At 41.5% G+C, this 24,309-nt stretch overlaps 2 protein-coding genes across 10 annotated transcripts; one reads left to right on the top strand and one right to left on the bottom strand.

The window, feature by feature from the left end:
* Nucleotides 1–1,066: 1,066 nt before the first annotated feature.
* LOC106709896 (retinol dehydrogenase 11) lies at nt 1,067–2,806 on the top strand. The gene has a single exon (XM_014501814.2). It carries the CDS (start codon nt 1,544–1,546, stop codon nt 2,534–2,536), a length of 993 nt encoding a protein of 330 aa, XP_014357300.2. The 5' UTR covers nt 1,067–1,543; the 3' UTR covers nt 2,537–2,806.
* A 4,221-nt stretch (nt 2,807–7,027) lies between these two features.
* LOC106709893 (uncharacterized protein ZK1073.1) lies at nt 7,028–23,491 on the bottom strand. Of its 9 annotated transcripts, none has more exons than XM_014501804.2 (9): nt 19,776–20,207; nt 17,009–17,150; nt 12,488–12,538; nt 11,743–11,806; nt 11,281–11,398; nt 10,735–11,056; nt 8,863–8,972; nt 8,612–8,774; nt 7,028–7,879 (listed from the first exon to the last, which is right to left on the bottom strand). In XM_014501804.2, the coding sequence occupies exons 1-9, from the start codon at nt 19,787–19,789 to the stop codon at nt 7,694–7,696; spliced, it is 1,170 nt and encodes a 389-aa protein (XP_014357290.2). In that variant the 5' UTR covers nt 19,790–20,207; the 3' UTR covers nt 7,028–7,693. The 9 variants fall into 9 exon arrangements, with proteins under 9 accessions (XP_014357290.2, XP_014357291.2, XP_014357293.2 ...); XM_014501805.2 differs by lacking the exons at nt 17,009–17,150; nt 19,776–20,207 and adding exons at nt 21,493–21,628; nt 22,287–22,392 and having other exon boundaries at nt 7,032–7,879; XM_014501807.2 differs by lacking the exons at nt 17,009–17,150; nt 19,776–20,207 and adding exons at nt 21,544–21,628; nt 22,287–22,392 and having other exon boundaries at nt 7,032–7,879.
* Nucleotides 23,492–24,309: the final 818 nt, after the last annotated feature.

The following is a 24,309-nucleotide window of genomic DNA, read 5'->3' as shown; positions in this document are numbered from 1 at the left end:
TGGATTAATTAATAAAAACAACATTCTTTATTATTTCCTTTTTATTTCGAAATGCTTGTTATAATAGGTATGGTCCATAACTTTCAATTCGTCATTAACATTGTTATTTCTTATTTAGCCACACAAAATCTGATTTATATTACTGTAAATTAGAATGTTTATTGTTGTCTACAAAAAAATCTTAATTTTACAGTTTGAGAAATCCCTTTTTAAGTATGAAACACAAACATTTCTAATTTCTTAGAAATATTTTTTAATGATAAAGGTAGTACAGCCGCTTTATCAGAAAAATATTATTTTGCCTTTATGTATGCGTTACTGGCATGATCACTTCTTGAAATCATGTCATTTCGGCATGTCTCACGTCTTAACAATTCTTTCAAGACATTATTTTTAGGACTCAGCCACACACATATATTTCTTTGTCCATTATCTATTGCGTCTTCTTCAACAACAATAATAAAATCTTCCCTTAACGGAATATTTTTTTCTTTGGCAATATAGGAATTAGACGAAGACCCTTCTTTAAAAATATATTGAAAGTTTTGCAAAACATTCATTATGATCAGCTTCAATTTCATTTCATCATTCAATATGGACAATTGAAATTTTCTTATTGTAGTGTACTTACGTGTCTTTGGAGGACACATTAATGCACAACGCCTTGGCATCGTAAAAAATCTTGTTGAATGTTGCACAAAAAATTGAAAATGCTAGCGTTTATATCACAAATATAAAAAAACGTCTTTTCACAATAAACACTTCCACACAGTATACAAAAAGTTACTGACGAAAAGCGCAGAAGTCAGAAAATAAGGAAAACATACAGAAGAACACAAGATACACAGAAAATCTTAAATTTTCAAAAATAACCGACATGACATGAGATTTAGAGGAATAAATGTTCAAATATTTCATCGGTGTATATCGAGAGATGGCGATATTATATTCGCGTTGAACCAAATGTATGTAAATGTTCTTGGCCTGGTCAAGGTCAACAACTGACTAAGCTTTAAAATCAAGATTTATAACTTTAGTACATTTTTGCTCACCTCACAATGACTTATTAATATGGGTATAATCGCAAAAAAATGCTCTTTCATTTGGTCATACGAGTATATACATTTGCTTAATTTTAAAAATATTTTTTTTTCATACATTTATATCAAGTGTCATATTTGAATAGTGTCCTGTAAAGTAATGAAATTGCATTTATCATATTCTGACCTATGGCCTTTTCTTGTTGCTCGTATCGTGATCGTGGAAGTTTATGTTTATGTTTAATGCACAATAACCCCGAGTTTTAATATCTTGTCCATAATTTTTGTTAGTTTGTAGAACCAGAAAAAAAATATGTTTTCGCATTAAATGAGTTTAAAGTTTAATTAATTGTCACAAGACGCAGAATGAACCGCGTCGTTTTGAAAAGCCGCATTAGTAATTAATCAATTATTGTAATTTCAAATGCGCGAAAATAGTCTGTTTGCGCCGAGCGGACGGCTATAACAAGGCGCGCAGTCCGGGTGCGGCATTCGTCGCCGACATGTGGCCGCTGTTAGCAGTGTTCGCCGCGGCGCTCGCGCTCGCCCTCGCCGTCGGCTTCTACCAGAAGAAGACGAACGCGGTGTGCAGCTCGCGACGCCGGCTAGACGGTCGCACGGCGCTCGTGACGGGGGGCACGGCCGGCATGGGGCTGCGCATCGCTCGAGACCTGGCGGCTCGAGGCGCGCGCGTTATCATCGCGTGCCCGTACCCGCGCGAGGGCGCCGCCGCGGAGCGCGCGCTGCGCGAGCGCACCGGCAGCAAGGTTGTCGTCTACAAGCATCTTGACCTCGGCTCGCTGCAATCTGTGCGCAAGTTCGCTGCCGACGTGTTGGAGTCTGAGGAGAGGCTCGATCTCTTAATAAACAACGCCGGCGTCGGCATCGTCGGCGACTTTCTGACGAAGGACGGCCTGAACTTCATCATGCAAGTGAATTACTTCGGCCATTTTCTGCTCACGCTGCTCCTGATGCCGCTCCTGCGGCGCAGCGGGTGCGCCGCGGACCCGAGCCGCGTCGTCAATACGACCTCCGTGCTGCGCCACATCGGACGCATCGATCTGGACAAAATAAACGCGACCGGCTACTGGTTCAAAGTCCAGATCTACGGCAACAGCAAGCTGGCGTTAGTGGTGTGGGCGCGCGAACTGAGCGCGCGGCTGCGCGGCGTAGGTGCGCCCGTCGTCGTCAACTCGGTGGACCCCGGCGCGGTGGGCACCGCTATCTTTGACTGCATCGGATCCGTGAAGGGCATGTTTGTGACCCTTCTGTTCCGGAGCCTATTTAAAACGCCCTGGCAAGGCGCGCAGACGGCGCTCCACGCATCGCTGGACGAGCGTGCGGGCGAGGTGAGCGGAGAGGTGTTCAAGAACTGCCGGGCGGTGGGCGGCGGCGGGGCGTGCGGGCCCGAGACGGCGCGCCGGCTGTGGCAGTGCTCGGCGCAGCTCGTGCGGCTGGATGACAACGAGCTTGCGCGCTGCCTCGCGGACATGTGACGTCGCCGAGACGCCCGCGTCGTCGTCCACGCCCTCTATTGTAGCGACAAAATACTTGAATATCGCATACATTCTATATCATCATCATTAAGGATTGTTCACCGAATCATTTGTTTAAATAATTCATTAAATAAATACAATATATTTGAAATCTCGACTACGATTCTACTCCGTTTAATTTAGATATTTGAAGGTATGTACATACATTAGTTCGTATAGAGCCGAAAGTTGGTAGGCATGTTCGGAACACGATTCCATATAAACTCGAAAAGACCAAACCAAGAAAACCATCAATGCCGTATTTGGAAAAAATATTCGATATATAGAATAACAGTCAAAGGTCACAAGTGTTGTCGTAGGAAAACTCGTTGGAAAATGTCGTTAATTAAAGTAGCGGTAGTCCATTGTTCGACACTAAACATAATCCCCTTCATACGTAACGCGACGTAAATCTTCGAAACTAAAATGCAAGGACCGGCCGATAATCAAGTTAAGGCAATATTATGATCCATCTCCATCTCTAAGTGTATTGTGTGCAATTTTATAGCACCTCGACTAAATAAATAGCCGTCGCCCGAATGTGACTGATGTCGCCGCTCGTCTTACATGTTTTATTGTTTGATTTATTTTGTTAAATTTCAAATCTGTATTTGTTGCATTTAAAGTTTTATTTTTTATATTTATTGTTATAAAATAACAACGAACGTACGACGTACGAAGTTTAGCTGAATAACAAAGTTTTATTTTTTATATTTATTGTTATAAAATAACAACGAACGTACGACGTACGAAGTTTAGCTGAATAACAAATTAAGATTTAAGATAGTTGTGTATAAATAATAATAAATAATGTTTAAATAAATCAAATGTTGCAATTTATCGACATATTTTTTGTAGTAAATACTTTCGGTTTTGCGTCTTGCCCTCAGAATAGGTACAGTTTTAGGTTGACTTTCAAATGGTCATGTTTTTTTAATTTTATCGCACGTTGATATTAGACAATAGCAGAAATCATGATAACTGAAACATAATTGCGTAGACTTCCGAAATGCGATTTTGACAAATAAATAATAAACTTAATAAATAATACCGGATACAGTTTTGGTAAAACATAAGTAGGTACTCTTTTTAGCCGCGACTTCAAAAAGAAGGAGGTTATCAATTCGACTGTTTTTTTTTATGTGTGTTACTGCGAATCTCCGCCCCTGGTGGTCCGATTTTGATAAAAATTATTTTAATCGAAAGGAAGTGCTTGCAGATGGGTTTTTTTTTTTTTTTAATAACTAGAAGACTAGTACATTTTGAATATAGCTTCAAAATTTGTTGCGAAAATTAGGGACAATTTAGCTTTCAGCGCTTACGTAGGCTAAACTATAGGAACATAAAAATGATGTATGGACGAATTGTAGCTCTTTAAATGTGCTAAATAAAAGTCCGCGATAGCATATATCTATCTTTTATAGTTTTCTCACAATAACCATTTTTTTACAACAATGTTATTTTCCATAACATCAATCACCGGCGGTCAAAGGTTTAAAACATGATTTAACTAATAACGTCTAACTGATGTTTTTGTAATGTTACAGTGAATGTTTACTTCATTTAATTATCATTCAGGAAGTAATGTTCATTTAATTTAAATTATTTCTAATGAATATTGATTTAAAATAGCAATGTTTTCTTCAATGTTAGGTAAATTTGACCGAGTCAAATTCCACGTTCGTCAGTTCCCGTAATTTCCTTAAAATGCTATCCAAACTCGTTGTTTCACTACTTAACCAATTTAATGTTAATTATTCTGAAGGTTAACAAACATTTGTATATTCGCCAATTCCCAACAATGTAGACAAATTCTATAAGGAACTAATTCATTCAGAAAGTGAGTCGCGAAGTTGCGGGCGCTAATGCAATACGACTACGACTGCCAGTGAATTTTATGATATACATAATAGACAACAGTGGGGGCCTAGCACTAATATAGGGTTTTTCTTTGTTTTTCTATTGGGGCCACACCAACAAAATGACAGTTTTGACATTTAGTTTTTTGACCTATTCGTAGTAGATGCTTTGGCAGCGTGGTCGTGCTGGACATTTGCCAGATATCATTTTTCAATAAAAATTTGAATCATCTTCATCTAAACTCTTTGTTTTATTTTGTTTTAGAAAACAAAGGGTTAAAATATACAGTACTAGCTGTGCCCGCGACTTCGTCCGCGTAAAGTACTGTTTTCGGGTAGCATTTTTTAAGGCTTATTATTTTACTTAACATAGAGAGAGGTGTACCAGGACTGCGCCAAATGTAGGTGCTTGATCTCTGTCGACCCCTCTGGGTTACGGTCGTGAATTTAGTTGTTGTTGTTGAGGTATGTTACTTAAACTTATAAAAATTACAACAAAACATATCAAAATTAAAAAATATTCACCAAAACCTCACATATTCCCAAACAAATTTTCATCCCCTATTGTTATTTAGCACCCTTACGGGTAAAATTTCTACAAAAAGTGAATTTCATATTTATTTCTATCAAATTGGCAGCCTTAGAAAGAAGTTTCAAGCTTCTAACTGTTAAAATGACGATACTTCCATACAAATTACCACCCGTGGGGATGGTTTCAACCCCTTCCAACCCTTTTTTCGCGTTAAAATGTAGCCTATGTCCTTCCTCGGGGTCTAGACTATCTGTGTACCAAATTTCATTTAAATCGGTTCAGTAGTTTTGGCGTGAAAGCGAGACAGACAGAGTTACTTTCGCATTTATAATATTAGTAAGGATTGACGATCGAGTTGGCGATTGTAGCTTTCATGGCGAAGACAATTATATCTAAGGACTTACTAGCCAAAGTTAAAAGTTGCGTGCATTTTATTTATTGTAGCAAGTTGTTGTTAAGTTGCATTTAAATTATTGAATAAATAAAATCGTACTTTAGGTTCGTTTTTTCCACTACTTTTGACGTAACTTTGACAGTTTTTTGTTTAATAAGTGGCCAATGGCTTTATTTTAAGTAAGTCATGTATGCTGCTTAAATAAATTAAAAAAAATACTCTATTTAATTCGATTAAAGTTTTTTGAACCAAACATATTATTTATTTTAATTTTTATTGCGAAATGTTATCTTAACTCTCCGCAACTTTTAAATGTCTTCGCAACTTTTAACTTTGGCTAGTAAGTCCTTAGATATAATTGTGTTCGCCATAAAAGCTACAATCGCCAACTCGACCGTCAATAATGTTGTATATTTTAGCCCTTTGTGCCCCTGTCAGGTGTAGAATACAACAAAAATCTTATACTAATTTGAACATAATTAACGTTGAAGATATGAAGGCGATTGTCATAAATATAAGTGCTAGGGCCACAGATTGTGTAGTAGTGTTGTGCCGGCTTGGCACGCGCCGTTGAGCATTACCTCGTTCTATCGTAACATCGTATTCGTAACAAGTTTGAGCGTTTCTTTCGTCATTATAAAGTCAATTTACTTACTACTTACTAATTACTATACTACTTACTAATTTAATGCTGTAATTCTAAATTAGTTTAAAAAAAATGAAAACCGGTTTCAAAACAAAATATTCTCAAACAAAATGCACTAGAAAGTTACAAAATAATATCATGAATACTCTCGAAAGACAGAACACTCTCTTCTTGCTTGTATTATGTTTATTTTTTGTACAATTATTGTTATGTTGGAGAGGGTGACAAGTAATTATATCGTAAAAGAAAATATTTCTTACACATCATGTATTTGCGTTACTGATAATGAAAAACCATTTTTAAAATTTTTGTGTCTGTCTGTAGGTATACGTATGTCTGTCTGTCAGTACTGATTTAAACTTATTATTAAGATGTGAACAGGTACCGGTGTTGACTGCGGAGGCAGGTATACGTTCAGCAGCCTTGGGATGTTGCATGAAGTCGACTTTCACTACCGACACAAACACCACTACGAAAACATATTGCTGTCTCTCCTTGTTGGGAAGAGAAAGAGAGATGACAATACGTCTTGTGTGTGTGGCTGTGCAATGCGGTTTGTATTCATACACAGCCATCATATTCCTACATAAGAAAAATATAAAATAAGCGAGTTCTAAATGTCGATTGTATTTATTTGTTTATTTTTTAATTCAATTTTAGGATATAAAAGTTCAAGTTCGAGTTACGAATGTAAAATGCAACAATGTAATACTTGTATATAATTTTTATCCAAATAAATTCCATTTTTACACTTAACACTGTAATAAATAAATTCGTTCAAAATAATTAAATATTAAACTCTTACTTTTGTCATATATTTTTGTATTTTCGCCAGAAGTAAAGTCTTCCAAAGTAGTCATTTTTTTGACACACTGTATGTAGACGTATAATAATCATATATAATGTAAATATTAAAAAATATGGTATTGCAGTACTTAATTTTCATTTTGTAAAGTTTAAATGCAGTTATGTCATATCATTAATTACTTTGCTTTTCAGTACATTTAGATATTGAAGACAAATGAAAAATGAATGGTAACACAAGTAAATAATATTATTGCTGTAATATAGAAATATAAGAATCTAGTGAGTATAAGAAATACATCGGTATATGTTACTGTTCACAGATGGACACAAATTCCTAACAAAACACATTGTAGAACCAAATAAATAGAGCGAGTCAAATAAATCTTTACTTTTACATGATTTACAAAAAGAGATGTATAAAATATAATGTACTATATACAGTTGTACTTAGACTTTCCAGACAAACACTTATGGTATGTCACAATTATTGTGGTTACCACTATTGCCGCAGACATAACTTTAAATAAGTTAAATTTAAATTTAAGTATAAAATATGTTTATGAGTACAAGATAGTAATTATCTGGCTCGGAGCGGCGCCGGACAAAAGCATTCATTCTTTCTCTTAGTACAAAGTGAAACTGTCTCTTAAATTAGCTTAAAGGTATCCCTTATCAAAGCGTAACAATATTATTTTCGGGCTGTGGAGTTCCGCAAACCTCGGGGCCGATGAGAGTGCCGCCATGAACATGGTTGGTTGTCAGTTTATACGGAAAAAATACCAAGGCATAGATAATGACACTTAAGGCAAGATATGACAAGATGGTTTACGACAAAGGCGAAACCGAATCGGAGACAGAGGTCCGGCTGGCCCCCAGTGGGTTACGGCGTTGTATTCGCGGCCGTGGCGGGCGCGGGCGTCAACGACAGCCGGCGGATGTTGGGCGTGTCGTACTCCTCCATGGAGATGTTGCGCGACATGCGCCGCTCTACGCCGGGCGGGGGCAGCGAGGTCAGCAGGCCCTGGCCCTGGCAGAACAGCAACAGCGACACCGCCACCTTAGCCGGCTGGAACCACCACCAAACAACAAACAGTTATTGAGAAACAAACACAGGCTTGAGCCAGCACGATCGTGGATATACGCTAATAAAAGCACGCCACAAAAACAAAAATAGGAAAAAAAATAGACTGGCGAGGATTACATATTTTTAATTATGTTCTCTTTTTTTTAAGGACGGCAAAGAAAAAGGTTCACCGAATGGTAATTTCCTTTTTATAATTTTATTCTCTCCTTGTTGTCGATTACACCTCTCCTTCTTTTGATTTCTATTATATATAGAAAGGGGTCGAAAGGGAAAAATTACAATTAGTCCACAGGTTCGCGTGTCTTCTGTGTGGTCGTAGTATTGCACCTCTAATCATGCACCCGTCTGCTGCTGTTGCTGACTCTACCACTGACAAAATTGTTTCAATCCATTTTATTTTACTCCAACTATAAAAAGATCGATAGTAGTATTTTTTTTTTGTTTAAAATGTAGTTTTTTTTATATTATAAGGTGACACACGAGAAGGGGGCCACCTGAATCCGAAATAGCTATGCGACCGCTGTGTAATTGCAAATGTGTACCCTCCCTATACAATTGGCGAAGGAGGGTACGCACAGAAAAAGAATATTTCCCCTTCCTATGCATCCCTTCCTCCGTCAAATCGATCCCCTTCCCATCTTTACCCTATCCCTACCCTGCGCGCCGTACGCGGCGGACGCGGAGGAGAAGCAGGAGAGAGGGGAAGAGACTCACGGCCTCGGTGAGCACGTCGCCCGCATTGTCCACCTTGAGAATGGTGACCTTCTCCTTGTCGAGGTCGCGGTACATCTTCTCGACGACGGAGGCGTAGGGGCTGCGCGTGCCTGTTACCAGAAGCAAGTCGGGCCGGCAGCCACGTAGCACCAGGTCCTTGCGGCTGCAACACAGGACAACACTGTTACACAAAACGCGCTACAAGGGCCGCTACGGGTGGGAAGGCGCTGGGCGCAGGATGCGAAACTCACTTGATGAAGGCGCGAACATACTGCTTGAGATTGTGCGGGTTGAGATTGCCGCGAAGCCGCGACCGGTACTCGGACAATGTGCGCTCGCGCTCCCCTTCACCGGGGATTTGCTGCGACAATAAAACAATAACATTGGACGCGATATTTTTCTTTGCTTTTTTGACAATCAAGGAAAAAAGCTGCTAGTACTTAATTAGAACTAAGAAAGGTCTACTTCTAGAAGAAGCCACAACGCAAAGTAGGAGGTAACTTTAGCGAATAAAGTCGATTATGGTCTATCGAGGCAAGGTGGTCGGCGCGAGTGCGGGCCTTGCCTAGATGGGTAACAGCAGTTGATGGCCGCAACAGCCGCGAACGGCGCTGACTGATTGACGACACATGATACGAATGACTGCGTGCGCTAACTTATAATTAGATACTCTTACGTATAATAAGTGTTAAGGTAAAGGATATTATTAGCAAAGTACACTACTAATTAAAAACATACAACGAGTCAACATTCAACGATCTGAACTTTATGAAAATTTGCTTCAATATTGATAGATCACGCCTGCACAGACCAGAGACCAAAAGAAACTCATCTTAAATATGCAGCAAGTAACTCAACAATAAATGTATTTCATTGTTTATTGTCAAAGCAGTAGAAATAAGCAATTATACCGGGTGTCGTAATATAACTTCTCCGGAGCGCAGCAATTAAGCCGCCATCATCGTGAAGGTTAGTTGCAAGGAAGCAAAAAAAAAGCACTCGTTATGCACGAGGTTGATTGTGAAAACAAAAAATAAATAACTTGAGATAAAAACCGGTCTGTCACTGTTCGTATGCACTCTACCGATTTGGTTTATTTAGCTTTATTTCTACCCAAAGGTTGTCTGGCAGAGATCGCTGCTTAGCGATAAGACCGCCTTTTGTGAAAATCCTGTTGTACTTTCTTTTTTTTGTAACTCCATAATAGTGCACAATAAAGTATATTTGTATAAATAACAATACGTAACTAGTTAAAATTATTAATCTAAAATTATTCGTATAGAGCTGAAAAATTTTAATTGGAGAGCTCGAAACATCATTATATGGGAACCCAGAAAAGTCCCCATCGATTCCGTATTTGGAAAAAATATTCAAGGTCTAAGGTCCCAAAATTGGGTTTATCGTGTTTTCGGCGATATGGTAATTTTTAATTCGCATAAAAATGGCTCTACATCACTTGTACATCGTAATCTGAATCTAAATCGGAGGTATTTAACGACAGGTAGGTTTAACTTCAGGACTTCGCTCCGATATTGGATGCACACTGGCATTGAAATCCAAAAAGAGGTCACAAAATCGTCAGTCACTACTCACTACTGATATGGTTAGGTTAGACTATCAATAGCAAACTGATGAGAGTAGGGCGTTTAACTACAAATTGCCATTAGATACAGCGGCCCGCTGTGCAATTATAGTCAATTACTGGTTAACTGCTAGCAATGTGACGGATAAAAAACTTGGAATAGTATGTATTTATGTTTGTACCTTGAGATTACCTAACTGCGTTGTGCTGCATTTTTTAATCTATTTTATGATTATATATAATCGATTTTGATTTATTCATAAACAAAAGAACGATAACAAGGAAACAGATAGTCCCCGGCAAGGCATTATACAACTACTTGCATAATAATCAGTGAAGCAATTGCTGTTAACCCTACTGACTACTGATTTTTACAGCTTTTTCAAACACAGGGCTCTTGGTCTCGGAAATTATACGTATAGTACGTGCAATAAGTTAATAACATCAATGTCGAGTGTTGGATGGAAAGTCGCAGTCAACAACACTCACCAAAGTGAGCTCCGCCGAGGGAAGAAATGTAAGCAAACAAAAGAGAACACACCTGGTAGCCATAGTGAAGGGGCTCTTGCAGAGAACTCACGTGTCCAAACTTATGGTAGATGAGGAAGTCCTCCTCCGAATGTGAGATATCAGCGCCACGCCATCGCGAGAAGCGGCTGCGGAACGCGTCGGCCACAGAGGAGGTGGAGGCGGTGCAGTTGACGAGCACCAGCCCCAACAGGCGCGCCGGGTGCGCCAGCCCGCAGCGCGCCAGCACGTTGGCGCCTGCACCCTCGCCCAGCCCAACCGCGTACCGTACCCGCAGGAAGTCTAGCACCGTCACCAGGTCCTCACCGAGCGTCTGAAGCGACGGGAACGGGTACCTGCCTCACACAGGAATAACTGCTGGAACTGCTCATACATCAATACGCTAATGGCTAAGAGTTCGGACTACGTATATGTCGCGTGAGTGCGAATCCTGCTATCCGATAACTGTCGTAACCATTTCCTAGCACAAAGTTTCAACTTAGTAAAGGCTAAAAGTAGAGGACTATGCTGGCGAGCTATGAGATGTCGTGGCGCATGACATGCATTATGTGACACTCACGATTCGGGCAGGTCGGGCGAGTTCTCCTCGTGGCCCGGCACGTCCACGTGGATGAAGCACGAGCGCTCCTTGATCTCGGCCATCGCGGGACAGTTCACGAAGTCTACCAACGATGAGTCTGCGGAACCGAAAAAGAAACCGATCAGCGAGTCCTCTCTGGAGCTCTTAGTGGAGCTCAGCGCAACCCGCACTCTGATAGAGCTCACGAGCCACGAGCCGAGCGTAGGCGGAAGGACCAGACTGTTATATTACGGGATCCTATGCGAGATTACCGAGCAAATGGAAAGCGATCATTATAAAGTTATCGACATCTTTCCCAAAACAGTCTTCAAGCAATAATGGAGAGTGGGGAAAAAGATGTCTGGATCCCGGATCGTTACTGGGGAAAAGGTGAAAGTCAGACAAAATTCAGATCATAAGTTTTATAAATAATTTAATTGATTATAATGGATCGTGACTCACGGTTTGTGCCTAAATCATGGACTGTGAGGAAGACGCATCTCTTGTCCTGTTGGCTCAAGTCACCCTGCAAAAGAAAAACCGGTCACTTGTCGCCAGACGTCTGTCTCCCTCACCTGACACCTGTCACCGTCGCTGCCTATTAAACTTTGTATAATAATGTATGACAATTTACTCGTCAACCTAACACTAAGCACCCTGGCCGCGTAGGCTGACAGCGAGTTCGCCCCCTCTGAGGCCCCAGGCAGTGGGGGGGCAACAAGATCCTCAACAAAAATAGCTACAGCGTTTTTCCTTTACTCAGGTACAGATTGGATACGATCATAATAACGTTATGATGTTCTTAAAATATGGAATTGGTGTTTGAGTGGAATACGAATCCTTAATAAAAATGTTTTTGTAGTATACATATATCATGTAACACTGTCGCAAATTGCAGCAGTGAGACTGCTGTCGTAACGCACTCAGCCCGGCCGCCCGAGGAGGCACACAGCTCTGCTCTACTCGACTATACCTGCTACATTTTATAACCGTACTTAGGGCCGTCAATCGGGCGAAAACTTGTAAATAGGTATATAAAATTAATTAAATAATTTATGGAAATCGAAAACGATGCGCTCGCAGACAGGCGGACAAGCGGCGAGGCGTGCTCACCCACAGACATTTGGCTATTGCTATTTTGAACAGTCACTCTTTTTCCATGACAATATAGATAAAGTTATTGTTTATAATTTAAGGCGGGGCTGACCTGTACGTGCACGTGAATGTCGCCGCTGCGGTCCGTGCTGACCACATATTTCTGCAACAATAGGAGACATACATCAGTTATAGCGTCGCAGAGTTTAGTTTTTCTTCACATTTAAGTATTTGTTTCGAACATTCATGCCATTTCACACAAAATTGTTATAAACAAAAATAACAAAATTTTTATCCCTGGTGTTGGGTGTTTGATTAACGACTCGAGCGAAAACATATATTCATATTTATGTAGAGAACATAAATCGTACTGCAGCCTAAATATAGTCAACAATGGATTCGTTACGCCGCGCCGCCGCGCCGCAGCCCCGGTACTACGACATCTCGCACGTTTTACACAATAACGGATAATTAGGTATTTTTTTTGCTTACTGTTCATTATCTCCTTATATCACAAAAAAGATTGATATAAGTAATAGTAAGGCAACAAGACTCAAGGAGTCGCCACTTCACGCTTACGATCAATCCATGTTTCAAACTTTACTGAGTATTAACTTTACTAGATATCTTTACAAATTCGTAGAAATTGAAGCAGCTTGTACTCAACTCAACACAATACCTGCGCACAGCAGCCGCGGTCTACCATAGCGCGGATGAAGGCGCTGTCAGTGGTAGTAGGCGATGGTAGGCGATTGCGAGTATTGCTGGCCGGTGAATGGGCAGCACGACGCGTGGCTGCCGGAAGCAAAGTGCCGCCGCCGTCGCCACAGCTCCTCCGTCGCTTTTAATAAACGCACCTAAGGCGTATTCACACTCTCCCGCGTATTCCTTTCAATCAATTTCTGATCTCTTGAATAATTATTTCTACAACCGTCGACTTGTACATGTAGAATTCCAGTGCATCACTTTCTTGTGACACAGAGTAATATCCTTTTTGTATCGTTTCTACATTATTCTGAGAAATTTTGTGACCCGTGATTGTGAGGGTGGTATCGAGGCCCAGAAGGTATAAGATCGCTTCCTGCCATCGCGTCGTACAGACTAGGGGCTATCCATAAATTACGTCATACGAATTCCATGATTTTTTGACCCCATACCCGTGATTGTCACCGTTAGTCACATTTATGAGACCCTTTCCCTAACTAGTGTGAGGACACATATTTGAAAATTTTACATTTAGAAATTTATGAAATTTAAATAATTAGTGTCCCGAAATTATTTTATATTTCAATTTGAATATCAATAATATTTTTCATTTGGTGTGTAGATGATATTTAATGTTGTAATACAACGATATAAAATACTATATTTTGCAAGTGTGATGTCACAAAATTAACCTCGGGACCTCGCCTCGTCCATTCTCACACTAACATGTGACCCTAAACATGTGACGTAATTTATGGATGACCTCCTTTGCGCTACTCACTGCTACCTAATTGATAATTTGTAAGAAAAGGCGGAATTTGTCTCGTTGCAAGGAACAAGGCATTTTTTGTAAATGGGACACCACGTATTTAAGCTAATGTACAAGGACGCTGCAACGGGCACAGTTGGTCGCGGGCGGACGACGCGTTACGTTAGCGGGTTAACAGCCGCCGCCAAACTTTATTGTTTACGGGCCGGTGCCAAGAATTGCGCCGGCGCAACAGAAATGTCTCGGCTGCGGTGCGCCTGCGCTGTGTTGCAATATTTCCTGCGTCACCGGCAAAAATACGTAGCTACATAAAAATATTGTAAGAAAAATAAAAAATACAGATAAACGTTAGGAATCGCCTCGGGAAAGCTCGACCCGAGTTAAGTCGTTTTGAAAGATTGCCGTTGGCAATGTTCCGTCCTTTCTCTGTGAGCTTAAAGATGTAACAAAAACCTACACAACATTGTAGTCTGGTGAAAATTATAGTGAATACGGCCTATGTTGGTCCAGCGACCGGGGATCGAGGGCCGATGAGACGGAGGTAGTAACTGTAGATAGTTTGCGTTTAGAAGTGAACAAGTCAGCAGGGCCACCGTACCCGGGCGTGCAAAGCGTGCACCGCACACGAGTGGCACACTCAGGGGGCGGCAAATCGAGCCTCATTAAAGATAATCACGTAAACGTAATTCAAATAATTCACACAATGCCCCTACATATAAAAATAAATATCATAGCATAAAAAACCGACCAAATGACGTATTGGCATCCGTTAAAACTAGATAGTTTGTAACCAAATTAGGAAACTTTGACTAGTTACTGAAAATTCCGTAATTTTTGTTTTTCAAAGCTAGCGGCGAGCCTGCAAGTCAGTGAAATCTATTTCTCTCGCACTTGCGGCTTATTCCTACATCAGTACTGATTTCAATAACGATCAATCGATGAACATCAATTACTATACCATGCTCTCTTATAATAATATTTAAATTTGTTTATAATAATAGTCTCTCAGTCAGCGAGCAAAAGTATATAAGTACCTATGTAATGAAGCAGTCGGCGGATTCTTGTGCGTGTCTTGTCAATTGCGCGTTAATCGTGCTTGCGTAATGTATAGGTACACATACCTACGTCCGGCCGTCTTGCAGCGCGCAGCTCGCCGCCGCCGGTATAACTGCACCAGCACCTCTCTTATGCGACAGGTCATTTAATGTTACTGCTCTGGAATCCATGAGGTCTCACATGTATTATATTTCAATAATAATTAGTTTAGAATAGATGCATCTACGGTGAGAAAATCTTTGCATAGTGTTATATTTAAAACTTTAAACATACAATATTACATTGACTGTCACCGCTATTGAATATGTTATGACATGTTTTGACCAACATGTCGAAAGAGAGCCGGCGCAGCGTCTAGCAAGTGGCAAGTTGTAAGTGAGCGCCTAACAAGAAAATAACAGCAATACATGTTCCTGCAACAATCGACCGTCATAAGCGGTTCGGCGCAGGCGCATGACGCGGCCGCGACTGTCGTAATCTCGTAAATCAGTTGCCCGCTCGTCCATATCGTAACATCGTAACTCACGCGTACAATATTTTCCGCCGCCGCCGCCGCCGCCATCACCGCCGTGAGTTCTGACATATAATTGCAGATGAATAATTAATCACTGTAAACGTATCGCACCGCAAATACTTGAAAATTTTGCGTTAGCTCGCTTTGAGCTCCGAAATACCGGAGAAGTGTTATAAACAAACGACGAAAAAAATGTTTTATCGATTACAAAACATTTGTAGCGCGGGACTCGGTCATGGTAAAAGTTGATATCACGCGTCTTCTCAAGTTTTTCTTCTACATTCTTTCATTCATTCACTCGTAGTGTAGAGTAGTACATTACATACATTAATCCATGACTTATTCCTTCAAGCTTCAAAATAAAGCTATGAAATAAGTAGTTTGTAGGAGTGGTTTTAAATTAAATTGTAATGATAATGTATAAAATATAATTTGTGGATGTCAAATTCCACATTCATACAAAGCCGCCATTGTGCTATTTCATATTCTCAGTGTGAGCTAGAAGAAGACTTTTCGCGGGTTTTAAACTTTGTTGAGCATGTACATACTGTACAGGTTTACCGCGAGGTTCTGCAGCAGTGAACCTACACGGGCTGGACAATATGTTTTTGTACAAATGTTTAACAGTGGGAACTCCAGGTTAGTAGAACATAGCATACAGTGCTCAGGTTCAGAGTAACAAAAATAATGCTTGTTACTGAAATGCGTCGTGCAAACCATGCAAGGGTTTTGGTACATGTTGTGTGAAAATTGTTAATGATCATGAATTTGTTATATTTAATGACTATGTTTGTGTTCTGTAGCGACGCGACGTAACACTAAACAATAAACAATCAAGTGTTGGACAACGTACAAATCTACATCTACATAAGCAAAAGATGGAAATTCGAAAATTATTTTTAAGGTCTGGAAATAAAATTGAATGCTTTAAAAACCTTTTATATTATAATTTGTCTTTTTTTAACGGCTTTTAATATTGTTATTTATTTTTAATCTGATTTTTGTAAATCGGTTCTTTAATGTATAATTAAAATCCCTCGGGTCTATAAATTCCCCATTTATCTCAGGGAAAAGGGGTCGACTGGACATCAGCTCGGTCAAACTAAGCCATTGGGAAGCCCGTAACATCGTGCGCGCAGAATGAAAAAAAAAAAGAGTGAAAGGTATTTCATGTGTTACTAGAGACTATGTTCTATATGTATGTATGTATTCAGTAATATCCAGTAAATATGTGAATCAAACATATCCTACAGAATCCGTACCCAATTCAGGGATCACAGGTAGCTTATGTGTTCTTACAGACTGTATTCTACATCTTTACATTTCAAAGATATCCGTTTCGCAATTCTGCAGATACCTAGAAACAAACGTACATTCATTCGTCCATCCATCTACACATTTGCAATTATAATAATATTAGTCAGATGTACTTACTTGTATCAAACATTGGTTGGTAAGTAAAGTTACATGTTATGTTAGAGAAAGAGAAGAGATGGTGAGGTGAGACGAGCGGGTAGTGCGGGTAGGCCGGGCAGGCCGGGTAGGGCGGGCAGGCCGGGTAGGGCGGCAGGGGAACAGCAGACACAGACCTGGCGGCAGCAGAGTCGCGGGCAGGGGAGCGAATGGTAAAGGTGGCTCACCGGCGCCGGGTCGGGCGGGAGCGGCGCGCTGGCCGCCCGCAGCAGGCTGAGGCGCCGGCGCTGCTCCGCGCTGAGCGAGGCGCGCCGGCTCCTGGCGAGGTCATAGGCCGAGGGGTCAGCGGACTCCGCGCTCAGGCGGCGCAACTTGCGACGCAGCATCGTCTTATCGAAAGCGTCGGAAGGCGAGAGTCAGAAGCGAGCTAAGCTAGCGGACCGCTCCCTTTAACTCTTTACTAAAACGCCCTAAATGCATACATAGTTTTAGTGCGAAAACAATGACGTTGCTAAAACTACTTTATTATCTATACTTGCATCTAAACAAGTAATATGAGAAACATTTTAAGTCAATTCCAACTTTTAGCATTTCATTTTTAAGTTTTTAGTTAATTATTTAATTTGGATTATACCAGGTTGTACATATGATAATCAAATCCTTTCATTACAGATATACATGTCTGGGTGGTTGTACAAAAACATGTCATCCGCCTTTTGATGACGGCGCGGCGCGGGGCGGACATGTTAATTTTTTTGTACTGTACAACACTCTGTTGGTAACGTCCTTCAACTTGAATTGACGCCTTGATTGATTTAACGGCAGCAATCTTGGATTCTTTATAATGTACTATAATGTTTTCGTGAAGCCCTTTTATTTGATGCACGTGTCGTGTCATGCAAAAATTGTCACAATGACACTAAATATTAAAAAATGCATTGTCTTCAGGACTAAAAGTGTGTGCTAAATTCCAGAAATATGTAACAACGGAAAGATTTGTACAAGATATATAACATATAGTCGATGAGCAAGTTAGTAGTAGGAATTGAAAAATATATAATATAACTAGCAATTAAACGTGAACAGAAGCCGTACGATATGCAGTTCACTATTATTGTTGTTACGAAACAATGCCACTAATCTGGCACTAAAACACGCCATGATTACATGCTTTGCTAACGTTGCGTTTGATCAGTTTTGCTAATCTTAAATATTATGAAATTCTTTAAGCAAAAGCGGGTGTATCTATCTACAGAACGCTTGCCTGATGGCTATTCACTAACACTAACGATGAGTCTCCACTGTGATAACACACATGTTCTACAATAATATCGCCTCTTGTTCTCGACATTTGGAATTTACTGTGGACTTCCACTGCCGTAATATTTGTGCTGACACATATTTGTTGCCTCTGTTTTTGAAAGTAAATGTGAGTGTGAATGATGACAACATGTGATAATAAAAGCGTGACAGCGGTTGACACACTCACAGTAACAGTTAGCGGCTATAGCGATTTGCTCTTGACTTGTCAATGAAGCGGTATTCTAAGTATTTTGCGAAATAAAATTAAGAATAGATAAAAGTACATACATATATATTAGGTCCTTACATATGAAATTGGCGTTTTTCGTACTGGCCACTTTAATCACGAATTTCTCCTCTTTGGTAAGGAATTCCAAATTCAAATTTGTACAGCTATAGACTCATGTATTTGTGGTTCGATGACCGTCATTCATTTGTTTTTTTTCTTCTGTTTTTTTCTGTTTGCGTCGCTCATTTTACAAAATGGAAAACTAAAAATATCGCATTATTTACGAGTACGAGTTCCGCCGTGGCACTAGTGCTGCGGAAACGACTCGAAGGGTGAATGATGTGTATGGCGGTCGTGTTGCAAAAGAAAACACAGTTCGTTTTTGGTTCCAACGTTTTCGTTCTGGAAATTTCGATCTGCACAACAAGCCCCGTGGACGGCCTGAGACTCAAGTTGATAATGAAGAGTTGAAGGCTATTGTGGAAGCGGATCCATCGCAAACCACGTCCGAGTTAGCTGCAGGCTGCGATGTTAGTGATAAAACTGTTTTAATTCACTTGAAGCAAATTGGGAAGATTAAAAAGCTTGAAAGGTGGGTACCTCACGAATTGACTGAAGCAAACCGGCAAACGCGCGTCGACTGTTGCGTTACATTACTAAACCGGCACAATAATGAAGGTATTTTAAACCGAATCATTACTTGTGATGAAAAAGCGGTTCTTTACGATAATCGGAAGCGCTCAGCGCAATGGTTGGATCCTGGCCAGCCAGCCAAATCCTGCCCCAAGCGAAAATTAATCCCAAAAAAGTTACTTGTAAGCGTTTGGTGGACTAGTGCCGGTATTGTTCATTACAGTTTTCTCAAATCTGGCCAGACTATTACGGCTGATGTCTATTGTCAGCAATTGCAAACCATGATGGAAAAGCTAGCGGCTAAACAACCTAGGCTGGTCAATCGCTCCACGCCACTGCTGCTTCACGACAACGCTAGACCACACACTGCGCAACAGACGGCTACTAAATTAGAAGAGCTTCAATTGGAAAGTCTAAGATATCCTCCGTACTCCCCGGACCTTGCTCCAACAGATTACCATTTTTTTCGAAATTTGAATTACTTCTTGCAAGGGAAAAAATTCAACTCCGATGGGGCAGTCCAAATCGCCTTCAAAGATTTTATTGATTCCCGTCCGACTGGTTTTTTTAGTAAAGGGATCAATGAACTACCTATGAGAAGGCAAAAGTGCATAGAAAATAATGGTTCATACTTTGATTAATTAAATATATTATATAAAAAAATATTCGACTTTTTGTTCCTCCCATACAAAACGCCAATTTCATATGTAAGGACCTAATATAATATATAGTACACACGTAAGATAGCTCATATTATGTATGTATGCTGTCACTGTCACCTTTTCCTCTCCATCGCTGGTTTTACTCGGAGCTACGACACATACTTAGTTATTGTTAAATAGTTATAAGGCTTATAGTGTAAGTACACAATTCTGCGACTGGGAGACAGTAGGATGCGCGTGAGGTGCCGCAGGAGGCGGTGCGTGCTGCGACGCGTGAAGTGCTGCGTGGGGCAGCTCGCGAGAGAGAGTGACCGTGCGCGCCGGCCCCGCTCGCACAACTATCGGCTGATATTTAAAATTGGATCAGAGGCGCGGAGAGTAACCGGCAGTCCGCCCGATGACATACCACTTTTCCTTCGTCGCGGCGGTTTGGCACCGGCGCCGGCCGCGCGACCTCCCCGGCCCGCGCACGCAACGCATGACATGATGCTCATCATATAAATGTACTAAGCACCGGATAGTATAAGAGGAATCTGTCAATTGCACAAAACGGTGATAATAATGAAACTTATCATAAAAGAAAGTAGCTTTCCGTGACCTCTTTTTGGCTTGAATATTCTGCTAAGAACGAAACGAATTAAAATACGGTTTTCACCATCATGTAGGTTATTTATTCCGGATGATTTGTATACATATTTCATTATATAATTAAAGTCGGAGAACATGAATAAATAGCATATCTCTGTAATTTAAAATCATACGTTATTTGTGCGCTATTTTTTCGATTTTAATATTAATAATTATTAAAAGAAATTATCAGAAGTACCAAAAATATCAGATGTACATCCTTTGCCACCCGGGTGAAGACGGGACGGGTCGCTAGTTCATCGATAAACGAGCTTTCCGTAGGTCAAAGTTTTAGTTTTAGTTTATCCGGAAACAACTTTTTTTTATAGAAAGGTGACGCCGACTAAGGTAGAACGAGCGGTTTTCCTGGTGCCAGTCCGCTGGCCGCACGTCTCGCAGTATGTATAAATTGTCACGTCGGAGACTTGGACAGGCCGCTGACGCCGCATGCGTCGACCAGCGACCGGTTATACAACACACCATAACACGAGTCTGTGGAAAATTACCTAGTAAAAATATCGTTCTATTATAATGCAGAAAGTTGAGATCGTTCGATACAATCGTCTATTTAGTGAGCGTTGCGTAGTGTCCGGGAGCGGCGCGGGGCAGTGAGGGGCGGCGAGGGCGGGCGGGGAAAACGACTCTGCCACCTGCCAAAGTATTTGTGACCGAAGAAATGTTTTGCGTCCAAATTATGACTTTTAGTTAAGAAACGCAGAAGATGTTGTAAACAATAAGTAATAACCGTTTGAGGACACAGTCTCGGAAAGGCGTCAGTTTTCCCAAAGTCGTGTATTGCGATTACAGTTTTTTAACAATAAAAACTGGCGTGACGTGTGACGTGTGTGTGTGTGTGTGTGTGTGGCCAGGCCGCGCCCGACCCGGACCGATGTCTCTGCTGCTAATGTTTGCCGGGTGTAATTTTATTACAAAGTGACATTAAAAGGAACCAAGATGAGCGCGAAGAGTAAACTTTTCGCTAAAATGTTTAGTCTGTTTGACTCACGGCGCGAGGGCACTTAATGATCTGTTTAGAGAAGTAAACCGATGTGCTAACGTCATGACTCGGCCACGTGGGATACGTAGTAATACGTAGGATAAGTAGGGCTCCAAATCAAATAAATCTCTTTCACAGTTTGCCAAAGCGTCGAAGCGAGGTGTTAGTGATGCGAAGCGTAAAGCGCACTCGATGACAACTACTTTATACCTTGTAACAACAGAGCGTCGGGCAGGCCATGACATGGAAAATGTGGCTCACCGAGGACAGCGGCAACGGCATGCTGGCGGAGCGCAGCACGGCCAGCCTGCGTCGCTGCCCCGCGCTCAGCGACGCGCGCCGCGACCTGCGCACGCAGCATCAGTTCGTGCCCCATCTGGCCGCTCTCCCCTCGCCGCGCCATCGAAGGCCTCTATGTTACTTTATAACGAGGCGAGGGTAGTTACGATATAATTCGGTTCGAGGACCCCAGGTAATCTTCCAATGACAGACGCAAAGTATGCTTAGAAATGACAAAAGACGAAGCCATAGACCGGCAGACCGCCGCGGCGCTCGTGTACACTAATGCCTATTGGTATTGATGTTTTATAAACAGATTAGATGTTAGTGGCATTAAGTGCTTCGACGGCATTTGTATGCATACCATATTGCCCCAATCGCTAACTCAAATATTACCCCAAAGTCATATCCACCTCACACAACAAATAAATATCTAAAAGAATTGTCAAGTGTTGGGCGAGTAAAGAAATAGATAAATAGAAAGTGAAGATGTATGTTTTTTGGCCTAACACGAACGAGTAAATTAGGGAAAGCTTGCAAGTTGCCAATAGCAGCAGTGATAAAGAAATGAATGAGCAATGAGCTAGAAACTTTTAGAATGGTATGATTATGTTATGAGGAGCACAGAAACATTTTCAGCGAGGGATTCGTTCGGTTGTTCGGATACGGTTGCAAGTCTTTGAGAGCACACAATTTGTAGTAATGTACAAACGCGACGTTTTCACCTCTTTCTCTCCATAGCTAAGACTAGCCGCCTGGCCGAGGCGACACGCGGCGCGGCCCGGCCCGGGAATTCGCGGCTCGACTTCTACGGGGACCAACGAGACTCCGATGCGCAGCAACTCGGGCGCGGGCAGAACACTGAGCGGCGCGCCGGCGACGGTTGCGCGCCCTCGCCCCCCTATCCCTCCCCCCGCCTTTGTACATTTGTAACGAGGTGACATTTAAAATTGGATCAGACGCGCGAATATCACCGATGTAGTGACATCTCTTCTCTCTTTTATTTAGTTAGTTCCGGCCGGGTTGTCCCCGCTCGCGACCAGACGCGGCACGACGCAGGTGAGTGCCGCGTCATGAGTATAGTGCGGACAGCTTGGAGCTGGAGTTGTCGGCGATGGTCGATCTGCAATTTCCTTACAAAGCAGTCTTTCGCCATATAATGATGCCATGTAGATTACGGACCCCAGTTTCCTGTCGCCGCCCAAATGTACGGGACCCATTTCATACAAAACGCCGGATCTCCGAATTTACTTAAAAGTTATGTTGAATTTAGCGTTGCAATGAGACGCATCGTAGAGAGATTCAGCGAAGGGTTTTCAAAAGAAGAATAGAAACTTCTGTGAACCGAAATTATAAAGTTAAACTCGTAACAACAGTCATCTGGGTAATAAATTCAATGCTTAAGGTAGTTTTTACACTGATGTTAATTTTGTAGTGCAATTTCTGCAACGTGTGGATAAGTTCAAGTATGTTGTTCAAGAATGCTTTCAAGAAGGCGATTTTGCCGGTGGAGGCGCGGTCAGCTCTCCGCAATTAGCTACGTAAACAGCAAATGCGACCCTGCACATGCTGACCACGATCCTCAGAAATGAGGGACCAACACACAGAGAGATAATTAAAGTGAAAAACGCGCCGTTCTTACAGCACAGCTGCATAAAAAGAATGTCAAATTAACCGTGTCTAGTTTAGGATAAATAAATCTGTGCTACTTGCCTTCTCTAAGATGATTCTCTGACGCCGAAAAAATTGTGATATTCCGCACAGATACATGGTGCGCGGTGCGTGGTGCGCGGTACGTGGTGCGCGGTGCGTGGTGCGCGACGCGAGAACTATTGGCGGGCAGCTGCTGGCCGCGGGGTGTCCTCATCTTTGACTCTGAACTTGTGATTTAAGATGGCCGTCACATCTCCGTTGTTATTGGATGGCGCAGTTATAGTTGATAATTATTACGTATACAGGATGTTCAGCTTTAAGAAATAAAGTTTACTGAGACTTGTAAAAAAACGTATTAGAGGACTATATTTTCTTCTGTATAAGTCGTCTTCTATGAATCTATCTAATAATAAGTGCAGCCGAATGAGCACATGTTGCTATCTGGAGTCGCGGTTTACTGAGTGCAGGTTGCCCTGACGATTGTCAGTTTTCGAAAGACGAACGGTACTATAAAAAGAAAAAACATTACAGTGCTCATCAACTTATATAGAAACGGCTAAAACACTCACGTATATATATAGTCAGTGCTCATCACTGAGATTTGGCATGATTGAGAAGTGAAGACGAATCTGCAGAAACTTGTACACCGTAAGTATATTTTGCAATGTGCAGGCTGGATATATAGTTAAGGCATCCTGTAGATTGGCTGAGCTGGTTAGAACCGCCGCCGTCCTGCGGGATCCGACCGCCGCTTTAATTGTACGCAATACCCGCGCCCGGCACCCCGCACCCAGCACCGCCCCGCGCTGACCTGTGCTGCTCGCAGGCCACAGAATATTTTTTGGGACCGTTAAAAATATGACTGAGTATGGTTTCCAGAATTCCACAACGTGAGCATATTTTGTTTAAAAAATTACATTCTTGGTTCACTTATAAGTTAAACCTTAAGGGCGCAGTGATGTTTGTCGATAACTCGGTCGTTAAACAGCATACGTGCTAACGACTAATGAAAATGATTGGTCGATTTGCGTCGCGTCACGCGTCGTGCGGAGACTCGGTTGAGGATTACAATACGCGGTAAGGAAAAGTAAGGGT

The sequence above is a fragment of the Papilio machaon genome, chromosome 6, assembly GCF_912999745.1.
Source record: "Papilio machaon chromosome 6, ilPapMach1.1, whole genome shotgun sequence".
NCBI classification, from domain to species: domain Eukaryota; kingdom Metazoa; phylum Arthropoda; class Insecta; order Lepidoptera; family Papilionidae; genus Papilio; species Papilio machaon.
This window is presented reverse-complemented; position numbering and strand designations above follow the sequence as displayed.